This window comes from Uranotaenia lowii, chromosome 3 (genome assembly GCF_029784155.1).
Source record: "Uranotaenia lowii strain MFRU-FL chromosome 3, ASM2978415v1, whole genome shotgun sequence".
NCBI lineage: Eukaryota > Metazoa > Arthropoda > Insecta > Diptera > Culicidae > Uranotaenia > Uranotaenia lowii.
Window position 1 is genome coordinate 239,790,824 of NC_073693.1, and position 24,601 is coordinate 239,815,424.

General features: G+C 34.3%; 1 protein-coding gene across 1 annotated transcript in view; it reads right to left on the reverse strand.

Moving 5' to 3' along the window:
- Positions 1 to 1,807: 1,807 nt before the first annotated feature.
- LOC129753211 (uncharacterized) overlaps positions 1,808 to 24,601 on the reverse strand; it is a 34,009-nt gene continuing 11,215 nt past the window's right edge. The window contains exons 5-10 of the mRNA XM_055749010.1: positions 20,410 to 21,200; positions 20,219 to 20,346; positions 19,981 to 20,154; positions 2,896 to 3,122; positions 2,628 to 2,839; positions 1,808 to 2,565 (exon numbers count right to left, since the gene is read on the reverse strand). Coding sequence (XP_055604985.1) covers positions 2,059 to 2,565; positions 2,628 to 2,839; positions 2,896 to 3,122; positions 19,981 to 20,154; positions 20,219 to 20,346; positions 20,410 to 21,200 — 2,039 coding nt within the window. The 3' untranslated portion in view covers positions 1,808 to 2,058. The remainder of the gene's footprint in view (positions 2,566 to 2,627; positions 2,840 to 2,895; positions 3,123 to 19,980; positions 20,155 to 20,218; positions 20,347 to 20,409; positions 21,201 to 24,601) is intronic.

Genomic DNA, 24,601 nt, shown 5'->3' on the forward strand with positions numbered 1-24,601 from the left:
AGAGGACCCCCCTATTTGCCCCGCGTGCAACTGTCCAGTTACAGTTAAACACATTTTGGTTAACTGCCAAATTTATGAAAATCAAAGATCTCTTTGCGAGTTGGCAGACAACTTGCGCGAAATTTTATCTAATTGCCCTGACGAAGAGAAAAAGTTAATTACCTTTCTCAAAAATACCAAACTTCTATCCCAAATCTAGTCGTTGTCCGATCCGGACCTGCGTACCGTCACCCGAATTTGTTTCTCAACAAAACCGCACATGCGTTCGGACAAAATGTTTCCTTAAATCCGGTCTTTTATGCCACCAGGACTTTTTGTTTCCCTATAGAGACGGACCTGATTACCGTTAGAACAACCAGTTTCCTGATACATCTGGTCTTTATTACCGTTAAAACAATTAAATCCGGTCTTTTATGCCACCAGGACTTTTTGTTTCCCTATAGAGACGGACCTGATTACCGTTAGAACAATCAGTTTCCTGACACATCTGGTCTTTATTACCGTTGAAACAATTTGTCCCACCATCCGGACCTGCGTGCCGTCCCTGGAAACAATTTCGAAATAAAACAAGAAACGACAGGACTAGGGAAGAATGCCACCTAGTGGTAAATTCCTGGCAAAAAAAAAAAAAAAAAAAAAAAAAAAAAAAAAAAAAAAAAAAAAAAAAAAAAAAAAAAAAAAAATATCATCTCTACTCGTCATGGATTGGCTGGTCAAAAATGAAAAAAAAACACCGACGCCCCGCCCCTTGATGGGTTTTGATTTTCCCTGTCAACGAAATGTATAAAAACGAAGGGTCGCCTTGCGAGTTGGTATCAGTTTCTGTTTGCCCGTTGTGTAGGAAAGTTCTACTGCTGCTGCTTCGATCTGCGTTTGGACCCCACCAGTGGTAATCCAACGCAGATATCAATTTGCAGATTAGATCAGTGGCAAGCAGCAGAGGCGGTGCTGACGACAAGCGGCGGACACATATTGACATGTCATGTTGACTTGTCATATGATGTCAGGTTGACATGACATCTTTAAACAAGTCATTCACGTCAATTTGTATTTAAATGTCATAACAACACCAATAGCGTTTGATACTAACACACATCATCAAACACATATCAGATGAACTGTTTATTTTCATATATTTTCCACACGTAATTTTTATGCGCACTTGATTCAATTGTTCGCACATACATTCGCCCATTTTTCACACGCAACCTAGGATGTTGAAGGTTGAAAAAGTAAGTGAAAGCAAGCTTAATAAATTGTCGAAATCAATCATTAAGGTAAATATCAAACATAATTTCAATACCAAGGACTGCTAATGATTAATTGCTTGGGCTTTCTAAATAAAACCTTCCCTGCCTTCATCTGATACAGGACTGCTGGCTCGATTATCGAAAAATTCAGTTTTGTCATTTTTTTCTCATCGAATAAGCCCCGCCTCCATTGACCGCAACAATACGAAAAGCCCGGGTGTAAAAAGGCATAAATATAACTACCGTAACATTTTCCCTTCATTTACATTAAAGCTTCTTTCGTGTATGGTCGTTGCTTGTAAAGCAACCAGCTAGGAAGGAAACAAGTGAAACCATCCAACATCAGCCTACTCCGTTAATGTGTTGCATTTCGTTCAAAATTTTCTCGCATAGCGCAAAGCGAAAGCTACATGAAAATGTTTCAGAAGAACTTGGTACGGATTCTCTCACATTCTAGGGCAAAACATGATAAGAAAAAGAAAAGCAAAGAAAAAAGTTGTTATCATTGCTTTCTATTTTATTGTTTGATAGATTTTATTATTTAATAATGAGCAGTTTTGAAAGATGAATAAAACATGAATGTATAATTCACCACTGTTTTCGATTTTTTTTTAAATTTTCATGATTTTTTTTATCGGCAGAATTTGACAGAAATTAACGATTTTAACTTTTCTTGTCGTAATTCTACGACAACTTCACGGTCGTGTGTTGCACAACCTCTTCAACTTTTTTTTCTTTCATCATTGAGGAAAAAATGTACATTTATTTTATTCATGAGATCAAACTAAGTTTCGTTAATTATACACATTTAGTCAACTTTGACAGATATCTCCTTGAAACGCTTCTTTACCAACCTTAATCCCATTTCAGCCATCAGAATAGCCCCGCTGGCCAAAATGCTATAAAGTAACGTCAAAAAAAGCGATGCCACGTGTTCCAGAATGACCGGCGTCGTTTCCAAATCACTACGGGAGCACTTGGGCCGTTCGGTGAAGAAAAACTTCTGCTGATACTGAGCCACGGAAGTTTCGACCACCTTGCGCATTGTTATCCGAAACATTTCCTTAAAGGGGCTACCCTTTACCAGTGGCAGATGAACCGGCCGAATTGGGTACAGATAGATCTCCTGCAGGTCACATATTTCGTGATCGGTAAATGTCTGTGAAATCAGCGGATATCCGTAGGCGGTGTCAAACAGGAACGCACTTCCGCCCTCTTTGATACGCTCGATTCCTTCCGTCACGTTCAGGAAGTTACGTTCTCCGTTCAATATCTTCTTCTGGTAGAGTTCTACAGCGACGGGATCAGTTGTCCTCTGTAAACAAAAAAAAGTTCGTGCCTATTTGATTGTTGTAAGAAATAGTCGCATTTGCTTACATTGAGATAGTCAATATTGTAGGCGATGTCCTCAATCAGAATTTTCAAATTACTTTGAAGAAGATGTTCCAACATGGTCATGAATTTCGGCGGAATTATCAGTAGGTATCCGACGATGTATGTTGAGTAAAATTGATAAATCAAAAACGAAAACAGCAGCATACTGAACAGGTTGATTCGAGTAGAGTTGAACAATGTTCTTGTCAGAAATCCTGCAAAATTAAAAAGAGTGAAGAACCTTTTTTTTTAAAAAAAAATCGACACAAACCTTGTTGACATAAAATGCCCAAAACGTTGAGCAACGATTGTGAACGATTGTCGCGAATTTCCTTGTCGTGGGGTGCCTGTAGGGATTCGGCATAGCAAGTTCCGTACAGGAGGGCGGCCGAAAGCAGGCTCAGTGCCGTGAGGGCCATCCAAAGCTCCACCCGGAATGGTTGCAGAAACACATTTCGACTCTGGCCGAACCGTGGATGTCGGAACACGAATAGGCGCCTGAAAGATATAAATAAAACTGAGATCAAATGCTCTTTTGGCTTGTGATATTAGACTTAATCAATTAGAGGTAATTTTCGAATTTCTCAAACCCTGGGGTCTTAAAAGACTCGGTTTGGTTCAAACCCCATCCATGAATTTTCGAAGTTTTTTTGTTTTTGCCAGGAGTTTATCATTTCGTGGTATTCTTCCCTACACTTTCGAAGTTTTTTTAAGTAATGGTTACATGAGTAAATTTCTACTTTAAGGAACTAAAGGAAATTTTCCGCTAAACAACTTTGTTGAAACCCTTAACTTCGTATCCTATTAGGCAAACTAGTTATTAGCTGTTGAATAGGGGTATGTATTTGCATTGAAAGACAATCATGTGCGCGAGTGCCTATGCAACAAATTGCTCGGAAAATCGATCAAGGGGGGCTTAACTTTCACCTACCAAGCCTGAAATGTAAATCCCTCTTGATACATAGACACTTGGCAGAAACTGCATCCATGCCTTACTATAGTGCGTTGATAGCAAGTAATACGGCAGCCCCAACTAGTCTCCCCGATATCAAAACCATAAAACAGTTATGGCCAACGCTACCCCCAGACCTGCAGCGAAGACATAGTGCGAACGAGATCTACTGCCATTTCCTGACACACACTGAGATACCGCGAGTTGAACGAAGAAACCCGACCATCGCCTGGAAACAAATTTGGAGGAACATTTCTATGCGTAAGCTTAGTTCCGCCCAGAAAGAAAAGCTGTATCTGTGGACGAATGAAAAGGCTATTTGCAGACAACTCCTACATACAATTGGAAGAGCTGACGACGAGAACTGCGAGCACTGCGGCGCGCAGACTGAAACGATAAGGCACAAATATTGCGACTGCCCCAGATTGAACGACGCCTTTCACGTATTTAAAACGAAAATCAGCGAAATTCTTAATAGACGTAGAACACTAAACTTCGAAGATATATTTCGACCAGTCTTAAACACATTCAGCAAAGAAAACAAATTGAAAATATTAAAATATCTAAGTAGATACATCAGCTTTATTGATTCAAGCAATAGCAGATTAGATGTTTCAGCGTTAGAATTTCATTTAAACTTAGAGACGTGATATGATATGTAAGCTTATCTTATATTAGACATCAATAAAACAATTTTAAAAAAAAATATATAAAAAAAAATTTTAACTGACATCACTGCTTGTGCCTAGCAAGGTATTGCATAAATACTTTTCTAGCAATACCTTGCTAGGAACCAACAGTGATCTCAGTTGATTTATTGATTTTCCATGCCAAAAGACATACCCCTGTTTAACAGCTAACATTTAAAGTCCCCCTCCCCTACCCCCCCCCCCCTCCCTCCATTGAGGGTAGAAAAATGTTCAATTCTTATTCAAATTTTGATGAACGACTAAAGTGATTCAATAGGAACAATCTCCACTCAGAACTAAGGCCAAAACCTCGAAATCTTATTCCAGGTCCACAATACTACTACAGTTTTTCAAAAAAAATTATCACTTGTTGATATTTAAAGACTGTACACGAAAATCACTGTCAATCAATATCGAATTTTCGATAAGGATAGACTCACTAAGATTGTCCAGATTTTGCCCGAATGTTTTCATTTTATTTGCACAATTTTTTGAGCAATTTTATTCTTATAAACTGGCTGATGTGTTTCGATGAAAAAAAAAACAATGTTTGAGTCTTTTTCTTCTTGATTTTGAAGAATTCTCAAATTTGGCTGAATATTGCCCAGATTTTGGGTTGTAAATTTTGAAATCAAAGGCCTGGATTTTGCAAGATTTTAAGATAAAAATAGCCCGGATTTGGCTCGCCCGAATACGTGCGAAAAATATCTGGTAAGCTTAGGTTTGAATCTTTTCCAATGTAATGGTTCCAATTTTTACCTGTGATCGGATTGTGGAATCGGTATCCTGATTCGAATCTTGGTTTTGAATTTGAAGCTAAAATTAGATATATTTTTTCCATGTTCGAAACTCATCATTCACTCATAAAAGTTATCAAAAACATTTAAAATAAGAGACCAGATTTAATATTTTTATTTGAAATTCTAAAAATCAGTATTTTTTGTTCTTCTCGAGCGAAATACCTTAAAATTCAATTCACGTTTCAGACTCAAGCAACCCCTCCCCATGGTCAGATATTTCATAAATATGGCGATGGCACCTTCTAATAAACTAAAAAACAATTTTGACTTGGATCGAATGAGATTTACCATGTTTAGTTCTTCCTATACTATGATTAGTACACTGCACTTCGTTAAATTATTAAAAAATGCAAAAATTTCTGTTATGGTTAAGTAACCATAACTTCTTCAATTTTCAACCGATCATGATAAATAACCACATTAAATCTTTGTTTTGAATTGATATTTGAGATGATGATGATGGCCCACTTCCACTCCTCCCTACACGGAATTTGGGCTAGTTATTTTATTGAATATTTCACAGTCTTTAGCACTTCATTCACTTTTAACTACCCATGTACGTCCTTCTTGATTTTTTTAACTGTTCGTGCTACTAATGTCTTTGTTTCAACTTTTGGCCAGAGACCATCTGGGATAAGGGTTATTTTGGGAAAAGTCCCGCCCACACAGATATGAGTCCAAGAAAGGGTTTTAAGGCCAATAGAAAATCAAATGTTTTAAATGTTACCATCGAGTCTTAAACTTTCCCTGAAACCGAAATTTCAAGCAAAAAATGCATTTTTAGCATTTTTTCTATCATAAAGTCATCAATATAAACAACACAGGAAAACAAATCACATTTTCCGGTCCAAATCCAGTTGTTGCAAACATAAACAAATTTATGATTTTGGTTTTTTTTTTAAACTTGGCTATTGAAAAAACTGCAATATTAACGAGAGAATATAGAATTTTGTGCAGATTTTTTTTTAATGAAGATCAGGTATTTACGTGTTTCTTTATCTCAGAAAATAAATTCTGTGAAAATTTCATTTAAATGTTAAAATAAAGTTTTTGAATCAAATTTGAGAGGACGGATCATCAAATTGAGTAGATCCTCTATAAAAAAAAGAAAAGAATAAAATATGATCTAATTTGATGTGGAATGCAAAACAAAATTTGAACCAGGATTTCAAAACATTTTTCCATTTATAATTTCTTAGGATTATTAGAACTGAAAATCAAGAATCCTAAACTGGACACAGAAACCGAAATACGAAAATTAGAATACAACTTTTGTCATAGGAATATGGAACCAACCAGAACCTCCGAAATGAGCTGATTTAATTTGAAATTCAATATGCAGAACTCAATTTATATGAACAGGTGGGAAAATTTTGAAAACCTGTAGCAGAACTGTGAACTTGGAATGGGTTTTCGAGGTTTTGGCAATAGTTTTGAGTCTAGCATAAAAGCATTTTTCACCTGTCATATGTTCATTTTTAAGACATAAGATTCATGACTGAACGAGAACCCTCGGTTTCAATCATTGACCACAAATTATGCAAACAAAATTTTCGTTTAGCATTTAAAAAACTAATTAACTATTATCTTGCTAGGTACTGTTAATTTCCGTGTTCATCAAATGGCATTTGAATTGATTTAAATATTCTCGTTTCAAAATATCTGGTTTAAAAAGGTTTTATGTTCTGAAGGAAGTTGTAAAGATAAGTGGAATAAAAAAAAACTAATGATACTTCATCGCACGACTTTTTCAATACTCTAAAAACTGCATTTGCATTGATTCCAGCCAATATTCAACAATATTTGACCATCTTCCGAACTTCTAAGATGGCTTAGATGGAATTAAGTGTTGAGGTTACCAGGCGATCATTCAATATAATAAAACAACAACCATTTCGTGCACCCATTTCTTTTTTAATTTTTCAGTTTAATTACTTACGACTTAAAATATTAGATCATGAAAAAATATGTTCCTGAAGACATATAGCGACAATTCATTACTATTTCACTCAAACCGTTTAGTAAACCAAATTGATATTTATTCCCTGAAATTACTCAAATCAATCGAATGGACTGGACGGACATATATTAAATTTAAAATAACTTTTACAAATGTTGACAAAGTTCATCAACATAACAAAAATTTGTTAATACGAGAACTTTTTTCACAAATCTTCCTGACTTCGCTTTGAAAATCATTTAGACTGGTCATGGACCAGCAGAATCTCCAAATATCCTAGGGTTGCCATCCGTCCCGCAAAAGCGGGACATGTCCCGCTTTTTTGGTAAATGTCCCGCTGTCCCACTTTTAACTCGAAATGTCCCGCTTTTTTTTCAAATAAGTTTTCAATTAAAAAAAAAGGTTAGCCTACGTTTGATTTATTTTGCTTTATCAAAACTGCACATCACACAAATAAAATGTGTTCCCATATTTCTTTGGAAATTATCTTTAAATTTTTCTATGCAATTCCTAATAATTTCAAGCTCCATTTCAGTATGTGACAGTGTCATATTGTGATACGCCATATGACTCATACTATTTTTCTATATTTAAAACTGGTGGAAATCATATGTGAATGAATGTTAAAAAGCATTTTTTTTATTCAAAATACCGTTTATGCAATTTAATGTTGAAAATTGAACATTTGGACACTGAAAACAGTATCAAAAAGTTCTACATTGCAGCACTGCATTCAGTTTCGAAAAGTACACTCCACGACCTACTTGATCATAAATTTAAAGTTGTTGGCATGGTCGGCCACATGGTGTTATTTGTTGACATGCTCTTCTTGTAGGTAAGTAATTTAATTTTGCCAATTTCCATAAAAATGTTTAACTCGTTGCAAAACTCGATTTTTTTTAGCACTCGACGTAATTATTCGACTCGGCAAATCTCGTTAAATAAATTAATGACTCGTGTTGAAAAAACCAATTTTAGCAACTTATTGACTAAATAACTATTTGCTACATGGCGAAACTTATAGCTTTTCAATATTTCGAAAAATTATCAAAAAGAAATCATTTTGGATAATGTTAGTGACAGGTTACTGAAAATGACACTCTGATTTCGCACTAAAACGGATTCTGGAAGATGGTTAATTTGATTTTTATAATTTTGAAATCTTCCTAATCTTCAAACAAAGCTTATTTGGCTTTTACAGTGATAAAAAATTATTCTGTATATATTATGAAACTCTTTTCACAGACCAGAAATTCCAAGCTTAAAACATTCCATAAAAAAATCAGTCAATATCTACATTGTACATATAAATTAAAAATTTATTTTGTCATGACATTCAATCGCAAGTATTGTAAAAATCAAGAAAATATTGAAATTTTTTGAATAAAAAAAAACCGCTTGTAATGCTGATATTTTTTAAAATTTATTTAATTGTTGTTTCAATCAATGTTGTTTTATCGTCTTTGTGTCATTCGCACTTTTTTCCCTTACGGAAGGGCATTGAAAAGCTTCAAATTTGTTCGATGTTTACGCCTGGATTCGAAAGCATAGACATTGACTCGGAAAGCAGATGTTTTATCAACTGAACTATGCCACCATTATTGATTAATAGAACTTAATACTCAAGTAAAAAAGCACCGCACTTTGAGAGTAGAAAAAAAACATATTTATGTTTGTGTGCGTATGTACATTTCATGACTTTGACGGCTGTGTCCCGCTTTTTTTTCTCAAAATGTCCCGCTTTTTTGAAAAACATCTGGTAAGCCTAATATAACCTCAACATTAGACTGAGCCGATTTGAGATCATCCTCCAAAATTGTTCATCGGAAAACTTCTTTTAAATAATGTATAAATTGGCACAAAAATCATTACCAGGCTCGTTTCCAGAGAAGAAACAAATATAATGTTGATTTTCAGAACAATGTATTCAATTTTCTCATACAAGCATAAAAGTTAAAATTTTCTCATTAATCTACAAAATATAGAGGACTACCACAAAGCATTACCCTAATGGTTTAACCAACCAATCGAATCGAGGAAGAACGACCCTAACGGGTTAAACTCCTATAAAAAAAGAGAAAAAAAATTTTCTCATGTAAACGTTCTGCTAAAAATCATGGATGAGTTTCGAACCAAAACGAAGCTTTTAAGATCCCAGGGTTTGAGAAATTCAAAAATGGCTCCAAATCGACTCTTTCTACTCAACATGGCAATACCAAAATTTCATAAATCAATATCACGTATATACAAGTTAAAAAAAACGAGTCGTCGAGTATAATCAAGATTAGGACACCAATACCACACTTCCATCTGTACCGTTGAGCCGTCAACACGTACGCCGGAGCATCGTATCGTTGCTGCGTACCTGCAGAAACATTTTTCATTATTTATTTTTTCCTTACCTGTATTTCAATCAGCACTTTTCAGTGCTAAAATTATTTTCATTTTCTTTTATTCATATTTTCTCTTTTCTTTCCAGCATGGGGAAGTCTTCGGCCGGCTCAAGGGCCGGAAGAAAACGGATTGCTGAACCTAATCCAGGGCCATCTGCCAAAAAAGTTGAAATTTCCAATTCATTCGATGTCCTTCATAACATCGGTGATGAGGAAATATTCATATTTAATTCTGATAAGAGTACTAAGAAACCTTCTTCTTCTTCTTATACTCTTAAAAACGAAAAGATTCCACCAATAACGGTCACGATTCCTGACTTCAATGCCTTTCGAAAAGAAATCGTCACTTCCGTCAAGGATGTGAAGATTTCTTTTCAGATCGGTCGAAGGGGAACTGCTCGTATATTGGCGGAATCTTTTAATGATTTTCAAAAGGTTTTAAATTATTTGAATAATAAAAAACACCAATTTTTTACGTACGACACTAGAAGTGATCGTCCATTTAAAGTTGTACTTCGTGGTCTCACTGGCGATCAGACACCGGATGAGATCACAGCTGAATTAAATTCTTTGTTAGGTTTTTCTCCAATTCAAGTAATTCAAATGAGGAAAAGAACCAACACGAATAATACCAGTAGTGTTGGTTTTGCTCCTGAACTTTATTTGATCCATTTTAAAAAGGATCAGGTTAATAATTTGAAAATTTTGGAAAAGGCTCGTCTTATGTTTCATTGTCGAGTAAAATTTGAACCTTTTCGTAAATCCCATACCATTTTTTTACATAATATTACGCAATGTCGTCGTTGTCAAGCTTTTTGTCACGGCACTAAAAATTGTAGAATGAATGCCAGATGCATGTTTTGCGGCTCATTCGATCATGAAAAATCTAAATGCCTTTTTGGTGGTGATAAGCCAAAAACAGAATTTTTTAAGTGTGCGAATTGCGCAGGTAATCATTCCTCGAATTCTCTAGACTGTCCCGTTAGGGCAAAAATTGTTGCTTCTAGGAAAAACCCCAAAGTTTCCAGAAAAGTTTCTTCTCCTCCTTCCTCTTTTTCGTCTTCACACGTCGGGCCGGCAAACAACCTGCCTGTTCGCAGTCAGCCTCGGCCTACATTGGAATCACGGCTGGGTAATACCAGAAGTGATTTTAATGTTACCTGGGCTGATTCTGCGCCACAGCCTCGTTGTTTATCGTTCTCAGAGGTGGTTGAAAATGGGTTGCCTTCTTCAGGTTTAACTAATAAAAATGGGAAAAACCAAGTCTCAACGTTCATGCGAAGGCTTGGGAAAATCCCCGAAATTCAAATACTTTCTCTTCTCCTTCCTTTTCTGATCATAACAATTTTGTTGATTTGGGTGAGATTACTGAGGAAAAATTAAAATTTTTGCATCAAAATTTAATGGAAATGATGCAACTTATGTTGAAAGCAAATTCAATGTTTGAAGCTTTCCAAACTTCTTTTAATTATGCTAACAAAATTATTATGACTTTGCGATTCCCTCATGGATCCAAATAGATGTTTAAATATTATGAATTGGAACGCTAGATCTTTGCTGGCTAACCAAGATGAATTCTTTTTATTTTTGAAAACTCAAAACATACATATTGCTGCCATCACTGAAACTTTTTTAAAGCCAGACAATAACTTGAAAAGCAATGCTTTCTTTAAAATTTTACGAAATGATCGACTTGATCGACAAGGTGGGGGTGTAGCTATTGTAATCAATAGTCGTCTCAAATTTAGACTTCTTCCTTCTTTCAATACAAAAGTCTTAGAAACAATTGGAATTGAATTAGAAACTTCTATGGGGAAAATTATAATTGTTGCCGCATATTTGCCTTTCCAATGCAGCGGTGAACAGAAAAATTTTTTGAAGGGAGATTTACAAAAACTCACCAGAAATAAATCTAAATTTTTTATTATTGGTGATTTTAATGCAAAACACCGATCTTGGAATAATATTTCATCAAATTCAAATGGGAATATTTTATTTTACGACTGCTCTGCAGGTTATTATACTGTTGAATATCCTAATGGGCATACTTGTTTTTCTTCAATTAGAAATCCCTCCACAATTGATTTGGTTCTAACGGATTTAGGCGAGCATTGTAGTCAATCAGTTACTCATGCGGACCTCGATTCAGACCACCTTCCAGTAACATTTTCTTTATCCCAAAGTCCCATTGAAAACCCTTTAAAATCAGCTTTTAACTTTCAAAAGGCTAACTGGGAGCGATATATGAATTTTATTGAACGTAATTTAGATGTAAACGTTCCACTGAATTCAATAGAAGATATTGATTTGGCTGTAGAAAATTTGACAACTTCAATAGTCAATGCTAAAGCCACTTCAATACCCAAAGTTAAACATAAATTTAATCAACCTTTAATTGATGATGATCTTCAGTTTTTGATACGACTGAAAAACATTCGTCGACGCCAATATCAACGTACTAGGGATCCTTATTTGAAATTAATTTATTGCGACCTTCAAAAAGAGATCAAACGTCGTTTAAATTTCATTCGTAATGAAAATTTTGCTAAAGCAGTAGAGGACATAAAACCCTACTCAAAGCCATTTTGGAAATTAACTAAAATTCTGAAAAAGCCCCAGAAGCCAATTCCTACTATGAAAGACGGGGATAAACTTCTTTTAACGAATGCAGAAAAAGCTCAAAAATTAGCCCAACAATTTGAGTCTGCTCATGATTTTAATTTAAACGTTGTAAGTCCAATTGATGCTCAAATTTCCCTTGAATTTGATGATATTCTATCTAAACAAAATGTATTTGAAAGTTCTTATGAGACAAATATTGATGAACTTAAATTGATTTGCAAAAAATTTAAAAATATGAAAGCCCCAGGGGAAGATGGGATTTTCTATATTCTTATTAAAAGGTTGCCTGAAAGCACTTTAAATTTTTTAGTTAAAATCTTCAATAAATGTTTTCACTTGGCTTATTTTCCAAATAAATGGAAAAATGCCAAAGTAACTCCAATTTTAAAACCTGGAAAAAGTGCTTCAGAGCCTTCAAGTTATCGACCAATTAGTTTGCTTCCTTCTTTAAGTAAACTATTTGAGAGAGTTATTTTGAATAGAATGATGATTCACATTAATCAGAATTCTATTTTCCCTGATGAACAATTTGGTTTTCGTCATGGACATTCTACTACACATCAACTTTTGAGTGTAACTAATATGATTAACGCTAGCAAATCTGAGGGTTATTCAACTGGTGTTGCTCTTCTTGATATTGAAAAAGCTTTTGACAGTGTTTGGCACAAAGGTTTAGTAGCTAAATTAGCTCGATTTGATTTTCCTGTATATCTCACCAAAATTATTCAAAATTATTTGACTAGCCGAACCTTACAAGTAAGCTATCAAAATTCATGCTCTGAAAGGACACCCATTAGAGCTGGTGTCCCTCAGGGCAGTATACTTGGGCCAATCTTATACAATATTTTTACTTCTGATCTTCCTGATGTACCAGAAGGAAAAGGTAGAAGATTATTTGCTGATGATACTTTGCTTTCAGCCAAAGGTCGAAATTTACGGGTGGTACGCAGTAGATTGCAACAAAATTTAAATTCCTTTTTGAATTACTTGAAAATGTGGAAAATTTCTCCTAACGCTTCCAAAACTCAACTTATTTTATTTCCCCATAAGCCAAGAGCTCAATTTTTAAAACCTAATGAAAATCATTCCATAACTTTTAATGGGGTTTCATTAGAATGGTCTGATCACGTGAAGTACCTGGGACTTACACTTGATCGGAATCTTACTTTTAAAAATCACATTGAAGATATTCAATCTAAATGTAATAAATACACTAAATCTCTTTATTCTCTCATCAACAGGAAATCCAGGTTGTGTCTGCGAAATAAGATGTTAATCTACAAACAGGTATTCCGACCAGCGATAATGTATGCAGTTCCGATTTGGTCTAGCTGCTGCGCGACGAGGAAGAAAGCCATCCAGAGGATCCAGAACAAGGTTCTGAAAATGATTTTGCGGCTTCCACCTTGGCACAGCACCGAAGATCTTCACCGGATTGCAGGCATTGAATCGATCGAAGAGATGGCCAACAAAATCATCTCCAACTTCAGAGGCAAATCGATGCAGTCTTCCATCGCAGAGATTCGTTCTCTCTATAATTAGTTTTAATTTAGGATAGTTTTAGTTTTTAGTAGTAAGTTTAAAATATTTTTTGACATTACAGGATGTTCTCCTACATAAAAATACTTGATTGCACTCAGCAAAATTAATTCAAATAAATAAATTATAGTGATTAATAAACTATAGGGCTCTGGACAGTTCATCATTGAACTGAACACCTAATTTAATGTAATAATGTAATATAAATGTAATGATGAATTGGTACAAATAAAGACATATTTAAAAAAAAAAAAAAAAAAAAAAAAAAAAGGACACCAATACCAAATGTTCAAAATATCAATTATTTCAATTTTCGATTATCTATTTCAAATAATGGATACCCAGTAAATCTTCAAGACACCATTGACAAATCTGCAATATCTCAATGTTATTGAATAAATCTTCAAAATAAGTATACCAAGTTTTTGAGATATGCATGTTCAAAGATATAAACTCCAAAGCTGCCTAGGTCAAATCGTCAATATATTTCAAAGTTAAATATTCAACATAACAATTCCAAATCTTTAGAATATCCATACAAAAGCTAAAGCTCCAATGTTAAAACATCAAGATATAAATTTGAAATCATAAAGAAATCAATGCAAATTCTTCAAAATATTTATTCCTTAAATATGGTGGATCGAAAAAAAACGCAAGATTAGCCAAATTTCAAATCATGACAACTGATGTTTGAAAACGTCGAAAAAGCGATTTCATGTCTGCAAGTTTTGGTATCAGTGAAAAATATTTGCAACATGATTTTAACGAAAAAGAACGTAAATTTATCCGAGCTGCTTCGAATGGCATCACACTTCACTCATTTTTTTGTACAGTTTATGATAATGAGGTAATTTGGGAAATATAAATAACCGTGTTTAGTATCCCCTTCAGTCATAAAAAAAGATGTAAAACTAAAGAAAATGTACTTTGGAGTTGATCCCAGTAGATTATAGCTGGTTATTTTTGCTAGAAACATTTTTTTTAAATGTCTTTGATTTTTTTACCCTTGGATTTATGAACGATCCAAGGCCGTAGAAAGAGAAGTCTCATGGGGGGAGGGAAGATATTGACGACAAAAAATATTATCACATTTTTGCTTGAATAAAAATGTAAAGGTTTTATATAATTATTCAGGTTCGAGTTATATTATATTAAAGGTTCGAAATTTATTTTGAATCATTACTTACTATTTTTTTAAATGAATTTTTAGAAAACAAATAATAGAATTTGTCTGCGAGTAAGCAACCCTAGATACGCCAATGTAGAACAGCAAATTCGTCATACACTCTGTTTGGTCTGCTGCTGTGCTGCTACCGATGCTAGCCACAATGTGCATTGGAGAGCGTGGAGATCGAACGTCGTAGTCGACGCCGACCGGTGGGTTGGTGAGAGCGAAATGAGCACAAGCACGAAAGCCCATCGCCATCAACTATGTCGCGCCCAGTGATGCCACATTTCTATCGGTATTTTGAAACCCAAAACAATCTTTTATCGGTATGTAAATCCTAAAAATCGGTATGAAAATCGGTATTTGAGGTGGATATTGAAAAATACCTACATTTTCAACTTCCTAACGTATTTTTCTGTAAATAGAAGCTTGCAATAAACAGCAAGTCTAAGAATTCTTATGAATGTTCATTTTTAGTTCAAAACTAGCTGACTAAATTTGTTTTAGCTTATATTATTGCATTTTCCCCGTAACTTGGTTCTAGGTAACACTAGTTTACTCAAAATTACGGTTTTGAAATTTTAACAGAACTTTATGTTTGTCATGACTTGTACATTTTTTTTTAATTTTAAAACTATCTGCTTTTGCTGACGAAAGCAAAAATCACAAATGAAAATTCAGCAGAAAATCCGAAATAAGTGTTTCTTTCCAGTACTCATAACTGAATGGAAATTTATTTTAAGAGTTACCGTTTGATAAGAAAAATAGGGGCATGGAAAGCACCTTCAGGTTACACGTTGGTTAGGCATATAAATCAAGTAAAAATTTGAGACTTTGATGTTTGGCTAAAGTGGGATGTAAATTTGATAAGGCTATAATAGAACTAGGTCAACCTAAAGGAAATTTTAATTTAGTAAGCACTTACAAATCCAATGGCTGTTTTACCTTATTACATACCGTGTATCACTTCAAATCTAGACATACCCTATCTGGCAACAAGTTGAACAAGGATTATGATTATATTCAAACGGTGTATGTATTTCCTTGAAAAGTTAGCATCTCACGAGACAAGAGCTTTAATGAGATCGTCAATTGAGATTGACCTTAAGGGGGGGTGTAGGGTCGAACACTTTCAAAAAATCGTTTTTTTTTAATTTTTCTATTTTCTTATTGTAAAACATTTCAAGAATGTTGTGTCAAATTTTCAAGTCAATTGAAGCAAAACTGTAGAAATTATAGGCCTTTATCTCCTCCTATCTAATACTGCAAGAAAGCAAAAGCAGAAACTTCAAACGCGTTTTTCTCGAAAGCACATTTTTAAAGTCCGTGGACATCGGCATTTGAAAACTGCTTATCCGATTCTTTTCAAATTTGGAACATATTTTCTACATATAAAATACCAGACCCCAACGTTTTTTCTTTTTTTTTTTTTGGGGAGATTTTACAGATAAAAAATGGCGGATTTTTTCGTGAAAAATCGTAGTTTTTACTTCAAACAGCCACAAAAATTTCATAAAATTTTTTTTAAGTTAAATAAAAACGTTGGGGTCCAGAAAAATATCTATTAAAAATATTTTGCTCTGATTTTTTGACTTCAGATGATTCTGTGCTGAGATACAGTGTCCACCGCAAATCCTGTTTTCTAAAAGGCATCCTCGAAAGTGCTCCGTCACCGGCTCATTTTCAATATATTTCTACGAAAAAATTACTAAATGTTCTTTTAACAATGCTTTGTGTAATGCCAAAAATTTGAATACATTTGTTTGAACGATAGCTCTATCGTGAAAATGGTGTTTTTTTTACCCGTTAGACCCTACCCCCCTTAAGGAACTTCTATTGGCAGTCGCAGAAGGTCAAATTTCAGCCTTGAGCTTAGTCCATTGGCTTTGAGGTTGAGTACCATAATAGTGCATCACACTATTATGGTACAAAGCAGCGTGAACAACTGAACAAATTATGAGAGTGAGCCGTGGAGATCTTTGCAGAATACTTTAAAAGTTGTTCAGATCAAAGTTACACCACGCCAGCTACCGAACTTTGTCTTCTTTCTACGGGACCTTTACGAGGATAGCTTGAATGAAGTGGAAATTTTGAAGTGGAATGAATTTTTAGTTAAAATCTTAAAAATCGGTATGAAATCGGTATGTTTTGCCAAAAATCTGTAATCGGTATATACCGATTCTTGGTCAAAATTTTGCTCAAAAATCGGTATAAATACCGGAAAATCGGTATGTGTGGCATCGCTGGTCGCGCCGATCGTCCTCATCGATGAGAGAAAACATCGCACATCGGTCTGGCGTCGTCTTCAGTGGGAGTGATCGTCAGTTGCAACCAGGGTTGTCAACTATTTTTTCAGAAAAGTCTGGAAGATTTTCAAAAAATGTCTGGAAATGTATGGAAATGTCTGGACACCTAAGTTTTGAAGGTGGTGACCTTTTTTTGGTATTAGTATTTTTCCACTGATCATACTGACAGGACACTTAGAACAAAAGTTCGATCATTTTCTGGCAAATTTTTTTTTGTCAAATTTAGCAGGTTCGCAATGCCGACGGTAGGTGGCGAACCTACCGTTTTTCCGATACAAATGCCCTGTAGGAAAAATGTACCTGTTTAGCCCGATTTTATCGTCTGAAATGCCTGTTTTTTTTTTCGAAAGTTGGGTGGCACTTTCTAACTGGGATAGCATTTCTTCAAATCGATCGATGCGCACTCTGGAATCGATATTGCGTACTGTTGGGAAAATTATCCAACAAACGAAATCGAGAGTCCAGTCAGTATGGTCAGTGATTTTTCTGTCACCATATCAGTCTCGTGCTCTGTTTGAGTCTCAACTTAACATACATCTTCAAAGCATTTGCCAATATTAATAGGTTCCGAACACTTATGAATTCATAACTCATAAATTCTAATCATTTCCTGCCATATTACACCATGACCATATTGAATTTTCATAGTTTTTTAGAACAATTTATGTTCAAACCCAAAAGTCTGGAATTGTCTGGAAGAAATGTTAAAAGTCTGGAAGTCTGGAAACCTGAAAAAATGTCTGGCAAAAGTCCAAAAAGTCTGGAAGATCCAGATAAAATCTGGAAGGTTGACATCACTGGTTGCAACCAGATACCCGTACGCGATTGTTGAGGTTTTCCTCACGCGATTTTACAAACTTCCTGTTTTTTTGTTAGTTATTAAGTTATTGTTAAATGTAAATCTCTGTAATATATGTGATTGAAAAGTGTTTACTTCGTGTGTGATATGTGCATATGATGACCCCAAATATCACTGGATTGCCCCATTTTGAGATACCAGCGGAATAAGCAGCTACCATTTCCAGACAATAGCCGGGTAAGGCCTTCCTCTCCGCCCTCCCCAATCGGTGTTGGGACGCCCGTACGAGATCAGCTGCTTTCGAAGGCGGGATTGGAACACCGCAGGTAAAACGTTTTTGGACGCCCAACAGAATTCTTCATAAAAATAATAGATTATGAAAGTTTCATTTTTTGAGAAAACTTTTGTTTTTTTTCTAAGCTAATTCTTTTCAACGACAAACATAAGCATTTTGCGGCTCAATTCAGATTTATTTTCTACTCTTGAAAACTCGATCAAAATTTAAGATTTTAATATGAAACTTTATTATTTACATGAAACCAATGATATATTTCCTCCAGAATTTTTACTTGAAGATAAAGTACTTTCATCAACAAAAATTTATAATTAATAATGTATTTCATAATTAGGATCTTTCGATTTTTTTCCAGTGGAAATCTAGATTTATCAAAGAATTAAGTCTTCGAAATGTATCAAAACTTCATTTTATATTGGGTATTTGTTTTGGTTTGTGGCTCAAAACTGACTCTGATTGAATAGAACATTATAAACTACGAACTGCTGCTATTTGAATCCTTAATATAATTCTCACATTGATATTTTGATCTAGGTTATACAATTTAACTTCAAGCTAAACCGGATATCTGTTATTAGAAATCGGATTTTCGAGATTGCAATCTGGATTTTTCTTTAGTTATTTATTCGAAATTCAACTTATGAATTTTAATGAAAATTGCGAATAACGACACTGTTTCAATTCTGAATCACCATCATGGAACTTTCTTAAGTTCCGATTCTGTATAAGATTTAAAAATAAAAATTTTAAATATAAATCTTAAAATTGTTTATAATATCAAGTATTTTCCTTCATGTTCCGAAATGATGAGTTAAGGAAAGTGCAACTAGTTTAAATTTGAAATGCAAAACCAAGATTCGAATCAAGAATTTGTGTCTATGATGAAAAATTGAAATTCAAGAATAATAAACTGGATACAGAATCCGAAATCAGATGACAGACATCGAATTCTCATATTAATAAGCTGCTCTGAAACCACAAAAACTGGAAAAATTCCAAGCTTTTCAGATAGTTTTTCGGCAAATTTCCATGTCGTGCAAATTCGAGCTATTTTCTTATTATCCGCTTTAAGCTTCCAAAAATCGTTTATGTTAATGGTTAATGTTGATAAAATTTGCTCAAAAAACTTGGAAGCAAAATTCTCAAATTACTCAATTTAATTTTTTTTTGCTTTTGAAAATAAAGTGAAACAATTCGGGAAAAATCTGGGAAATCTGACAAGCTTCATGATTCAGAGGCTTCTGCTTTAGTTCTGAGTCGAGATTGTTACTCTCGAATCATTTTGGTCGTTCATCAAAATTTGAATAAAAAATTGAAATTTTGAGTTTAGAAAAAAAAAACATTTCACTTGGCATTTTTGGACCTTCATGTTGACGGCTTAATACCAAAACTTCCCCCCCCCCCCCCCACCCCCTCTTCTTCCCGTCCCTACGGCCATGACATCATTATTAATATTTCTTCGAATGAATATAAATGTGGGAGATGAAAAAGTTAGATATTGGGGAATAGAAAAAAAATTAAAAATACCATCTCAGTGGAAAATAACGCATTAATCTTCCTTTAAAAAAAGTTAAGCTGAAATGAACGTATATTTATTGTTCTGCTGATCTAAGTTTTACGAGTTTGTAAGCCACTGCCTTTAATCTTCAAGATATCAATTCCAAATGAAAAGCTTCGATAGCCTTTCGGAAAAAATAACGCTGGAAAACGAATTGGACTCCCGGATAAAGTTGACAATGATTTTTTTACAAAAAGTTTCCGGTTCTTGTTTCTGTGGTTTTATAATCTTTCATTGCTAACAGCATGAAGTAGTTACTCATAAATGGTACTCACTTTGACATACCAACGGTGACGGTGTAATCAAACGTCTCAATCCGTTCCTTTTTGTACGCCAAAGCATTGACGCAAACATCGACTTCGTGCGCTGCCAGCTGCCCAATCATTCCTTCGTGAGAATGTCCATCCGTATTCGTCATACCCCACGATGGGGTTCGGATTAACTTCAATCTAAAAATTTATAAGGGAAATAATAATAAGATGAATCAATTCTGAATTATTTTTTTTTCATTACGTAAAGTTGTGTTTCTTCATCGCAAATTGCCACATGATGTATCCGTAGCGATGAAGCGCATAACCAGTGACTGTGTCTCGACTCAGCAAATGGTCCACTAAACTTGTGTGGTTAGCTTGATGGAGGTCCTGTAAAATTGTATCCGTCAAATTCATTTTGTATTTAATTTAAGATTTATAAAAATATCTTACCGATACCACACCTTTCAACCAGAGCCCCCCGAAGTTAACTCGCCGTTCATACTCAGTTTCATTCACAACAATTCGAAGCCCATCTTCCAGTTTCCAGGAACCCATCAGTGTTACATTCAGTTTGGTCCCACGCTTCCTCATCACACTATAAACATCGTAAACTTTGTATAGCTTTCGATCCACCTCATCCGGTACCACCAAAGTTACTTTGGCATCCACATTCAGATTCTGCTTTTCGAGCAAACAGAAGAGTGGCTCCAGAGAGCCCTCCCCAAACATCAGCCAACTGTGAGATGCATTGAAATATTCCATTTCCGAGATGACATCGAAAAATGTTCCAACTTTCGGACAACTCAGATCAACCGTTGATCCCACATTAATGTAATCGTGCCGCATTGTATGTAAATGGTTCCAGCTGGAGCCATTAAAACTGGAAATGTCGTGGTAGTGAACCTGTCGTTTGAACAAATTTTCCAAATTTCTAGCAAGCGTTAGCACATCTAAACCAAATTCATTATTTGCTTGAAAACTCACAACAACAAAATCCTTAAAAATACAAATCTTACCATCTCTCTGTTCCAAGCAATGGAAAACATTAATCAAACTCAAATGTTTCCATCTCAGGTAATCTCCCAAAAGGTTAACATTTGGAACGGCCAATCCGTTGCAAACCAGCCAAAAGCCATAGATTCCTAACGACAACTTGGCCGAGTACATCGTCATCCGGTGCAGTTGGTTTAAATATTGACGTTTTATTCCGTAAATGGCATTATTATAAGGAGAAAACAGCCCTCGAGGTCATTTGACTAACATTAGTTCTAGCAGTAGTTTGATTACCTTCATTAAGGTATTTATTTTTGACGGATAAATTAGGATAATATGTGGACCTATTTATCCATATTACTCAGGATGATTTCTGCGAAAGGATTCAGCTTTATAGAACTCGATATTGAATCAACAAATTGAGTCAATTAAATTTAAATTCCTACGTACTTCAAACACTTGAATTATTAGTAGAAAAAAAATTATTGTTCCATTAGTTCCATTTATTGATAATATATTTATCTATATATTTATAAATAACAATTTCTATGGATTTTTTTTATTTGTTTGTCCTCTATGGGCTCAGTCGCCTTGAAAGCTAGAGAGCTGAAGTTTGGCATGGATGTTCATTAAGACCAGGAATGTTGAGATATGTATAAAAATTTTCGGATGACCCCTTCTGAAAGAGGTCGTCCATACAAGACAAATATTGTTTTCGGAATATTGACGTTTTTTCGTTGGATTTGGATGAAAATTTGCACATGAGAGTTTTGAGATATGGGCGATTGATTTTATGTATGTCGTTCATAAGAACTTTTCACTGTTTTTGCAATATTGGCGTTGTTAATAATATAATTACATTGAGATGAAAATTTGTGCATGGAAGTTTTGAGATTCGAGCAACCGCTTTTTCGATATTGTCGTGATTATTTATCAAATTGAGATGAAATTTTGTCCACCAGATTTTTGAGAGACGGACAATCGATATCAGATGTCATATTTTGGATCGGAGGTAGGAAAAAGAGGTCGTCTTTACTAATTAATCACTGTTTTCGCGATATTGTCGAGATCTATACTAATTATTAATTTTTGCGATAATTGCGTTATTATGCATCGCATTAAGACGAAAATTCATACACGAGAGTTTCGTAGGACGAGAAATCGATTCCGGATTTCAAACATTGTAACAGACTACAGAAAAGGGTTCGTTCACATGTAACAGTTCATGTTAAAGAAATAATTGCTTTATTATTCATGGGATGGAGACGAAAATTTATACACGGGAGTTTAAAATATCGGAATATCGATTTCTGGAATAAAATTTAGAATCAGACGACAGAAAAACTTTTCAATGTTTTACAATAAATGACAAATGTGTTACTTTACATTGAATCGAGGCGAGAATTCATGCACGGGAGTTTTACAGGACTGACTGATTTCAAATTTTGTATCAGTTGACAGAGAAAGAAATCGTTCATAATAACTTTTTATTGTTTTAGCAATTCGTTTTTATGATTTCGAACCGGACGAAAATTGGTATACAGTTTTTTTTTATCGAGTCATGCAAAATGATCGTTCATAAATACTCTTTAATATTTTATACAATATCGTTTGAAAAGGCATCTCAATAACCATTCAAACACAAAATCCTCATCATATACAGACCCTGTTCGTTTTTGGCAACATTCGATCTTGGCAACAATCGAACGGTTTTTTGGAACGACGTTGCATTATAGTTTTCGTAATGATGACAGGGACCAATATAAAATACGTGTTTATGTTCTTAAATGGTGTTTGAATACAACAACAAAAATCAAAATACTACTCGAAAAGTGACAAAAATGTTGAAAATTATAACAATCAAAAAACAAACACAAACAAAACACTAAAAATGTCAAAAAACATCCACAAATGATAAATAATGACGAAAATAGCAAATATGACAGCAAAAAAAAAACAAATATTATAAACAAAACAAGACGAGTGCTAATTACATAAAAAAAAAACTCGAAACTGACTCGAAATGATCAAAAATTGCCGAAATATTAGGTTAAGATTAAAACAATATTTTTTTTGTTTAAGTAAAAAATAGTTGAGAACGTTCAATTTTGGCAACATTCGATTTTGGCAACACAAAATTTTCGGGCATGTTGCCAAAATCGATCGAGGTCTGTATGAAAAGTTAATGCGAAACGGAGTTCGTACCAGATCAGCTAATTGATAATAAATTTTGATGATAATAATGATGATAAATCATGAAATTAAAATTCCAGGAGACTCTCTGAAGCTTGAAAAGTAATTTTTATATTTACTAGGTATCAAATTTATTATGCTCAAAATATAGAATGACCTTCTGAAACCTGGAATTCATCCTAAAAACAAAAGATTATATTAAAGATAAATTTCAGACAATTTTTAGTTCTTTAACTAAAAACGCGAGCAAAATTTTACTCTTGCTGAGAACTCAAAATGTTAATAATCTAGTGCGAGGACATGTGACGATACAAATTTAACTAACTTATACCTATGAATCCCAATGGAAAGAGATTTCCTTTTAAGAGATTCTTGGCAAAAATATATCTATAATTAGTTTATTTATTAGTTTATTTATTTCGTCAACCGTAACGTAGACTACATAGTTTGATACATGTGAATTTCCTTAAGACTAGGTTTAAGCAGTGTCTGCTTTACAATTTCTCCTTAAGAGTTTAGATTTCTTCGACTAAAATATTGTTTGAGTTTTTGCCGAGACATTGTAAAGTCAATGGTTTCGCAGTGTTGATTGTAAGAGGCCATCATGCGATTTATTGGCCCGTTTTTCGCGTAGTTTGTGCGATAGTTATTAATGAAAAATAAATTTCGATTTCGGAGTTGCCGAGAAGGTGCATAAAAGTTTAATTTTGATAGAATTTCTTTTGAGTCAATACGCTGCGAAACAATATCGTTTACAAATGAAACCATTGCATATTCACGGCGTTCTTTTAGTGTTTGTATGTCAATGAGCATGCAGCGCGCTTTATATGATGGAAGTGGAAATGATGTCCAACCTAATTTACGAAGAGCATATAGTAGAAATTGCTTTTGTACTGATTCTATTCTTTCTTCGTGTGAAATTGAATAAGGTGACCAAACAACGCTGCAATATTCCAGTAAAGACCTTACATAGGCAATATATAGTGTTTTTATTGTGTATGGGTCTTGAAAATTAAAGCAAAAGCGCTTAATAAAGCCCAGCATGTTATTTGCCCTATGGATGATAGTATTGTAATGGTCTGTGAAAGTAAGTTTAGAGTCTAAGATAATTCCTAAATCCCTAACTCGTTCACATTTTTCTACATTCTGATCTCCTAATGTAATTGTGATGTTTGGTGTTGTTCTTTTTCTGCTAAATGATATTAAATTGCTTTTTTTTACATTGAGCTTCAGAAGGCTTTTTTTGCACCACTGGTAGAAAATGTGAATTTCATTCTGGAATATGCTGATGTCTTCTTCATTTCTTATTTCCAAATAGAGCTTCATGTCGTCGGCATAAATGAGCATTTTAAGATTTTTGAGAATAAAGGAAATGTCGTTTACATAAAGTATGAAAAGTAGAGGTCCTAAATGAGATCCTTGCGGAACTCCTGAAGTGACTTGAATAGGGAGCGAT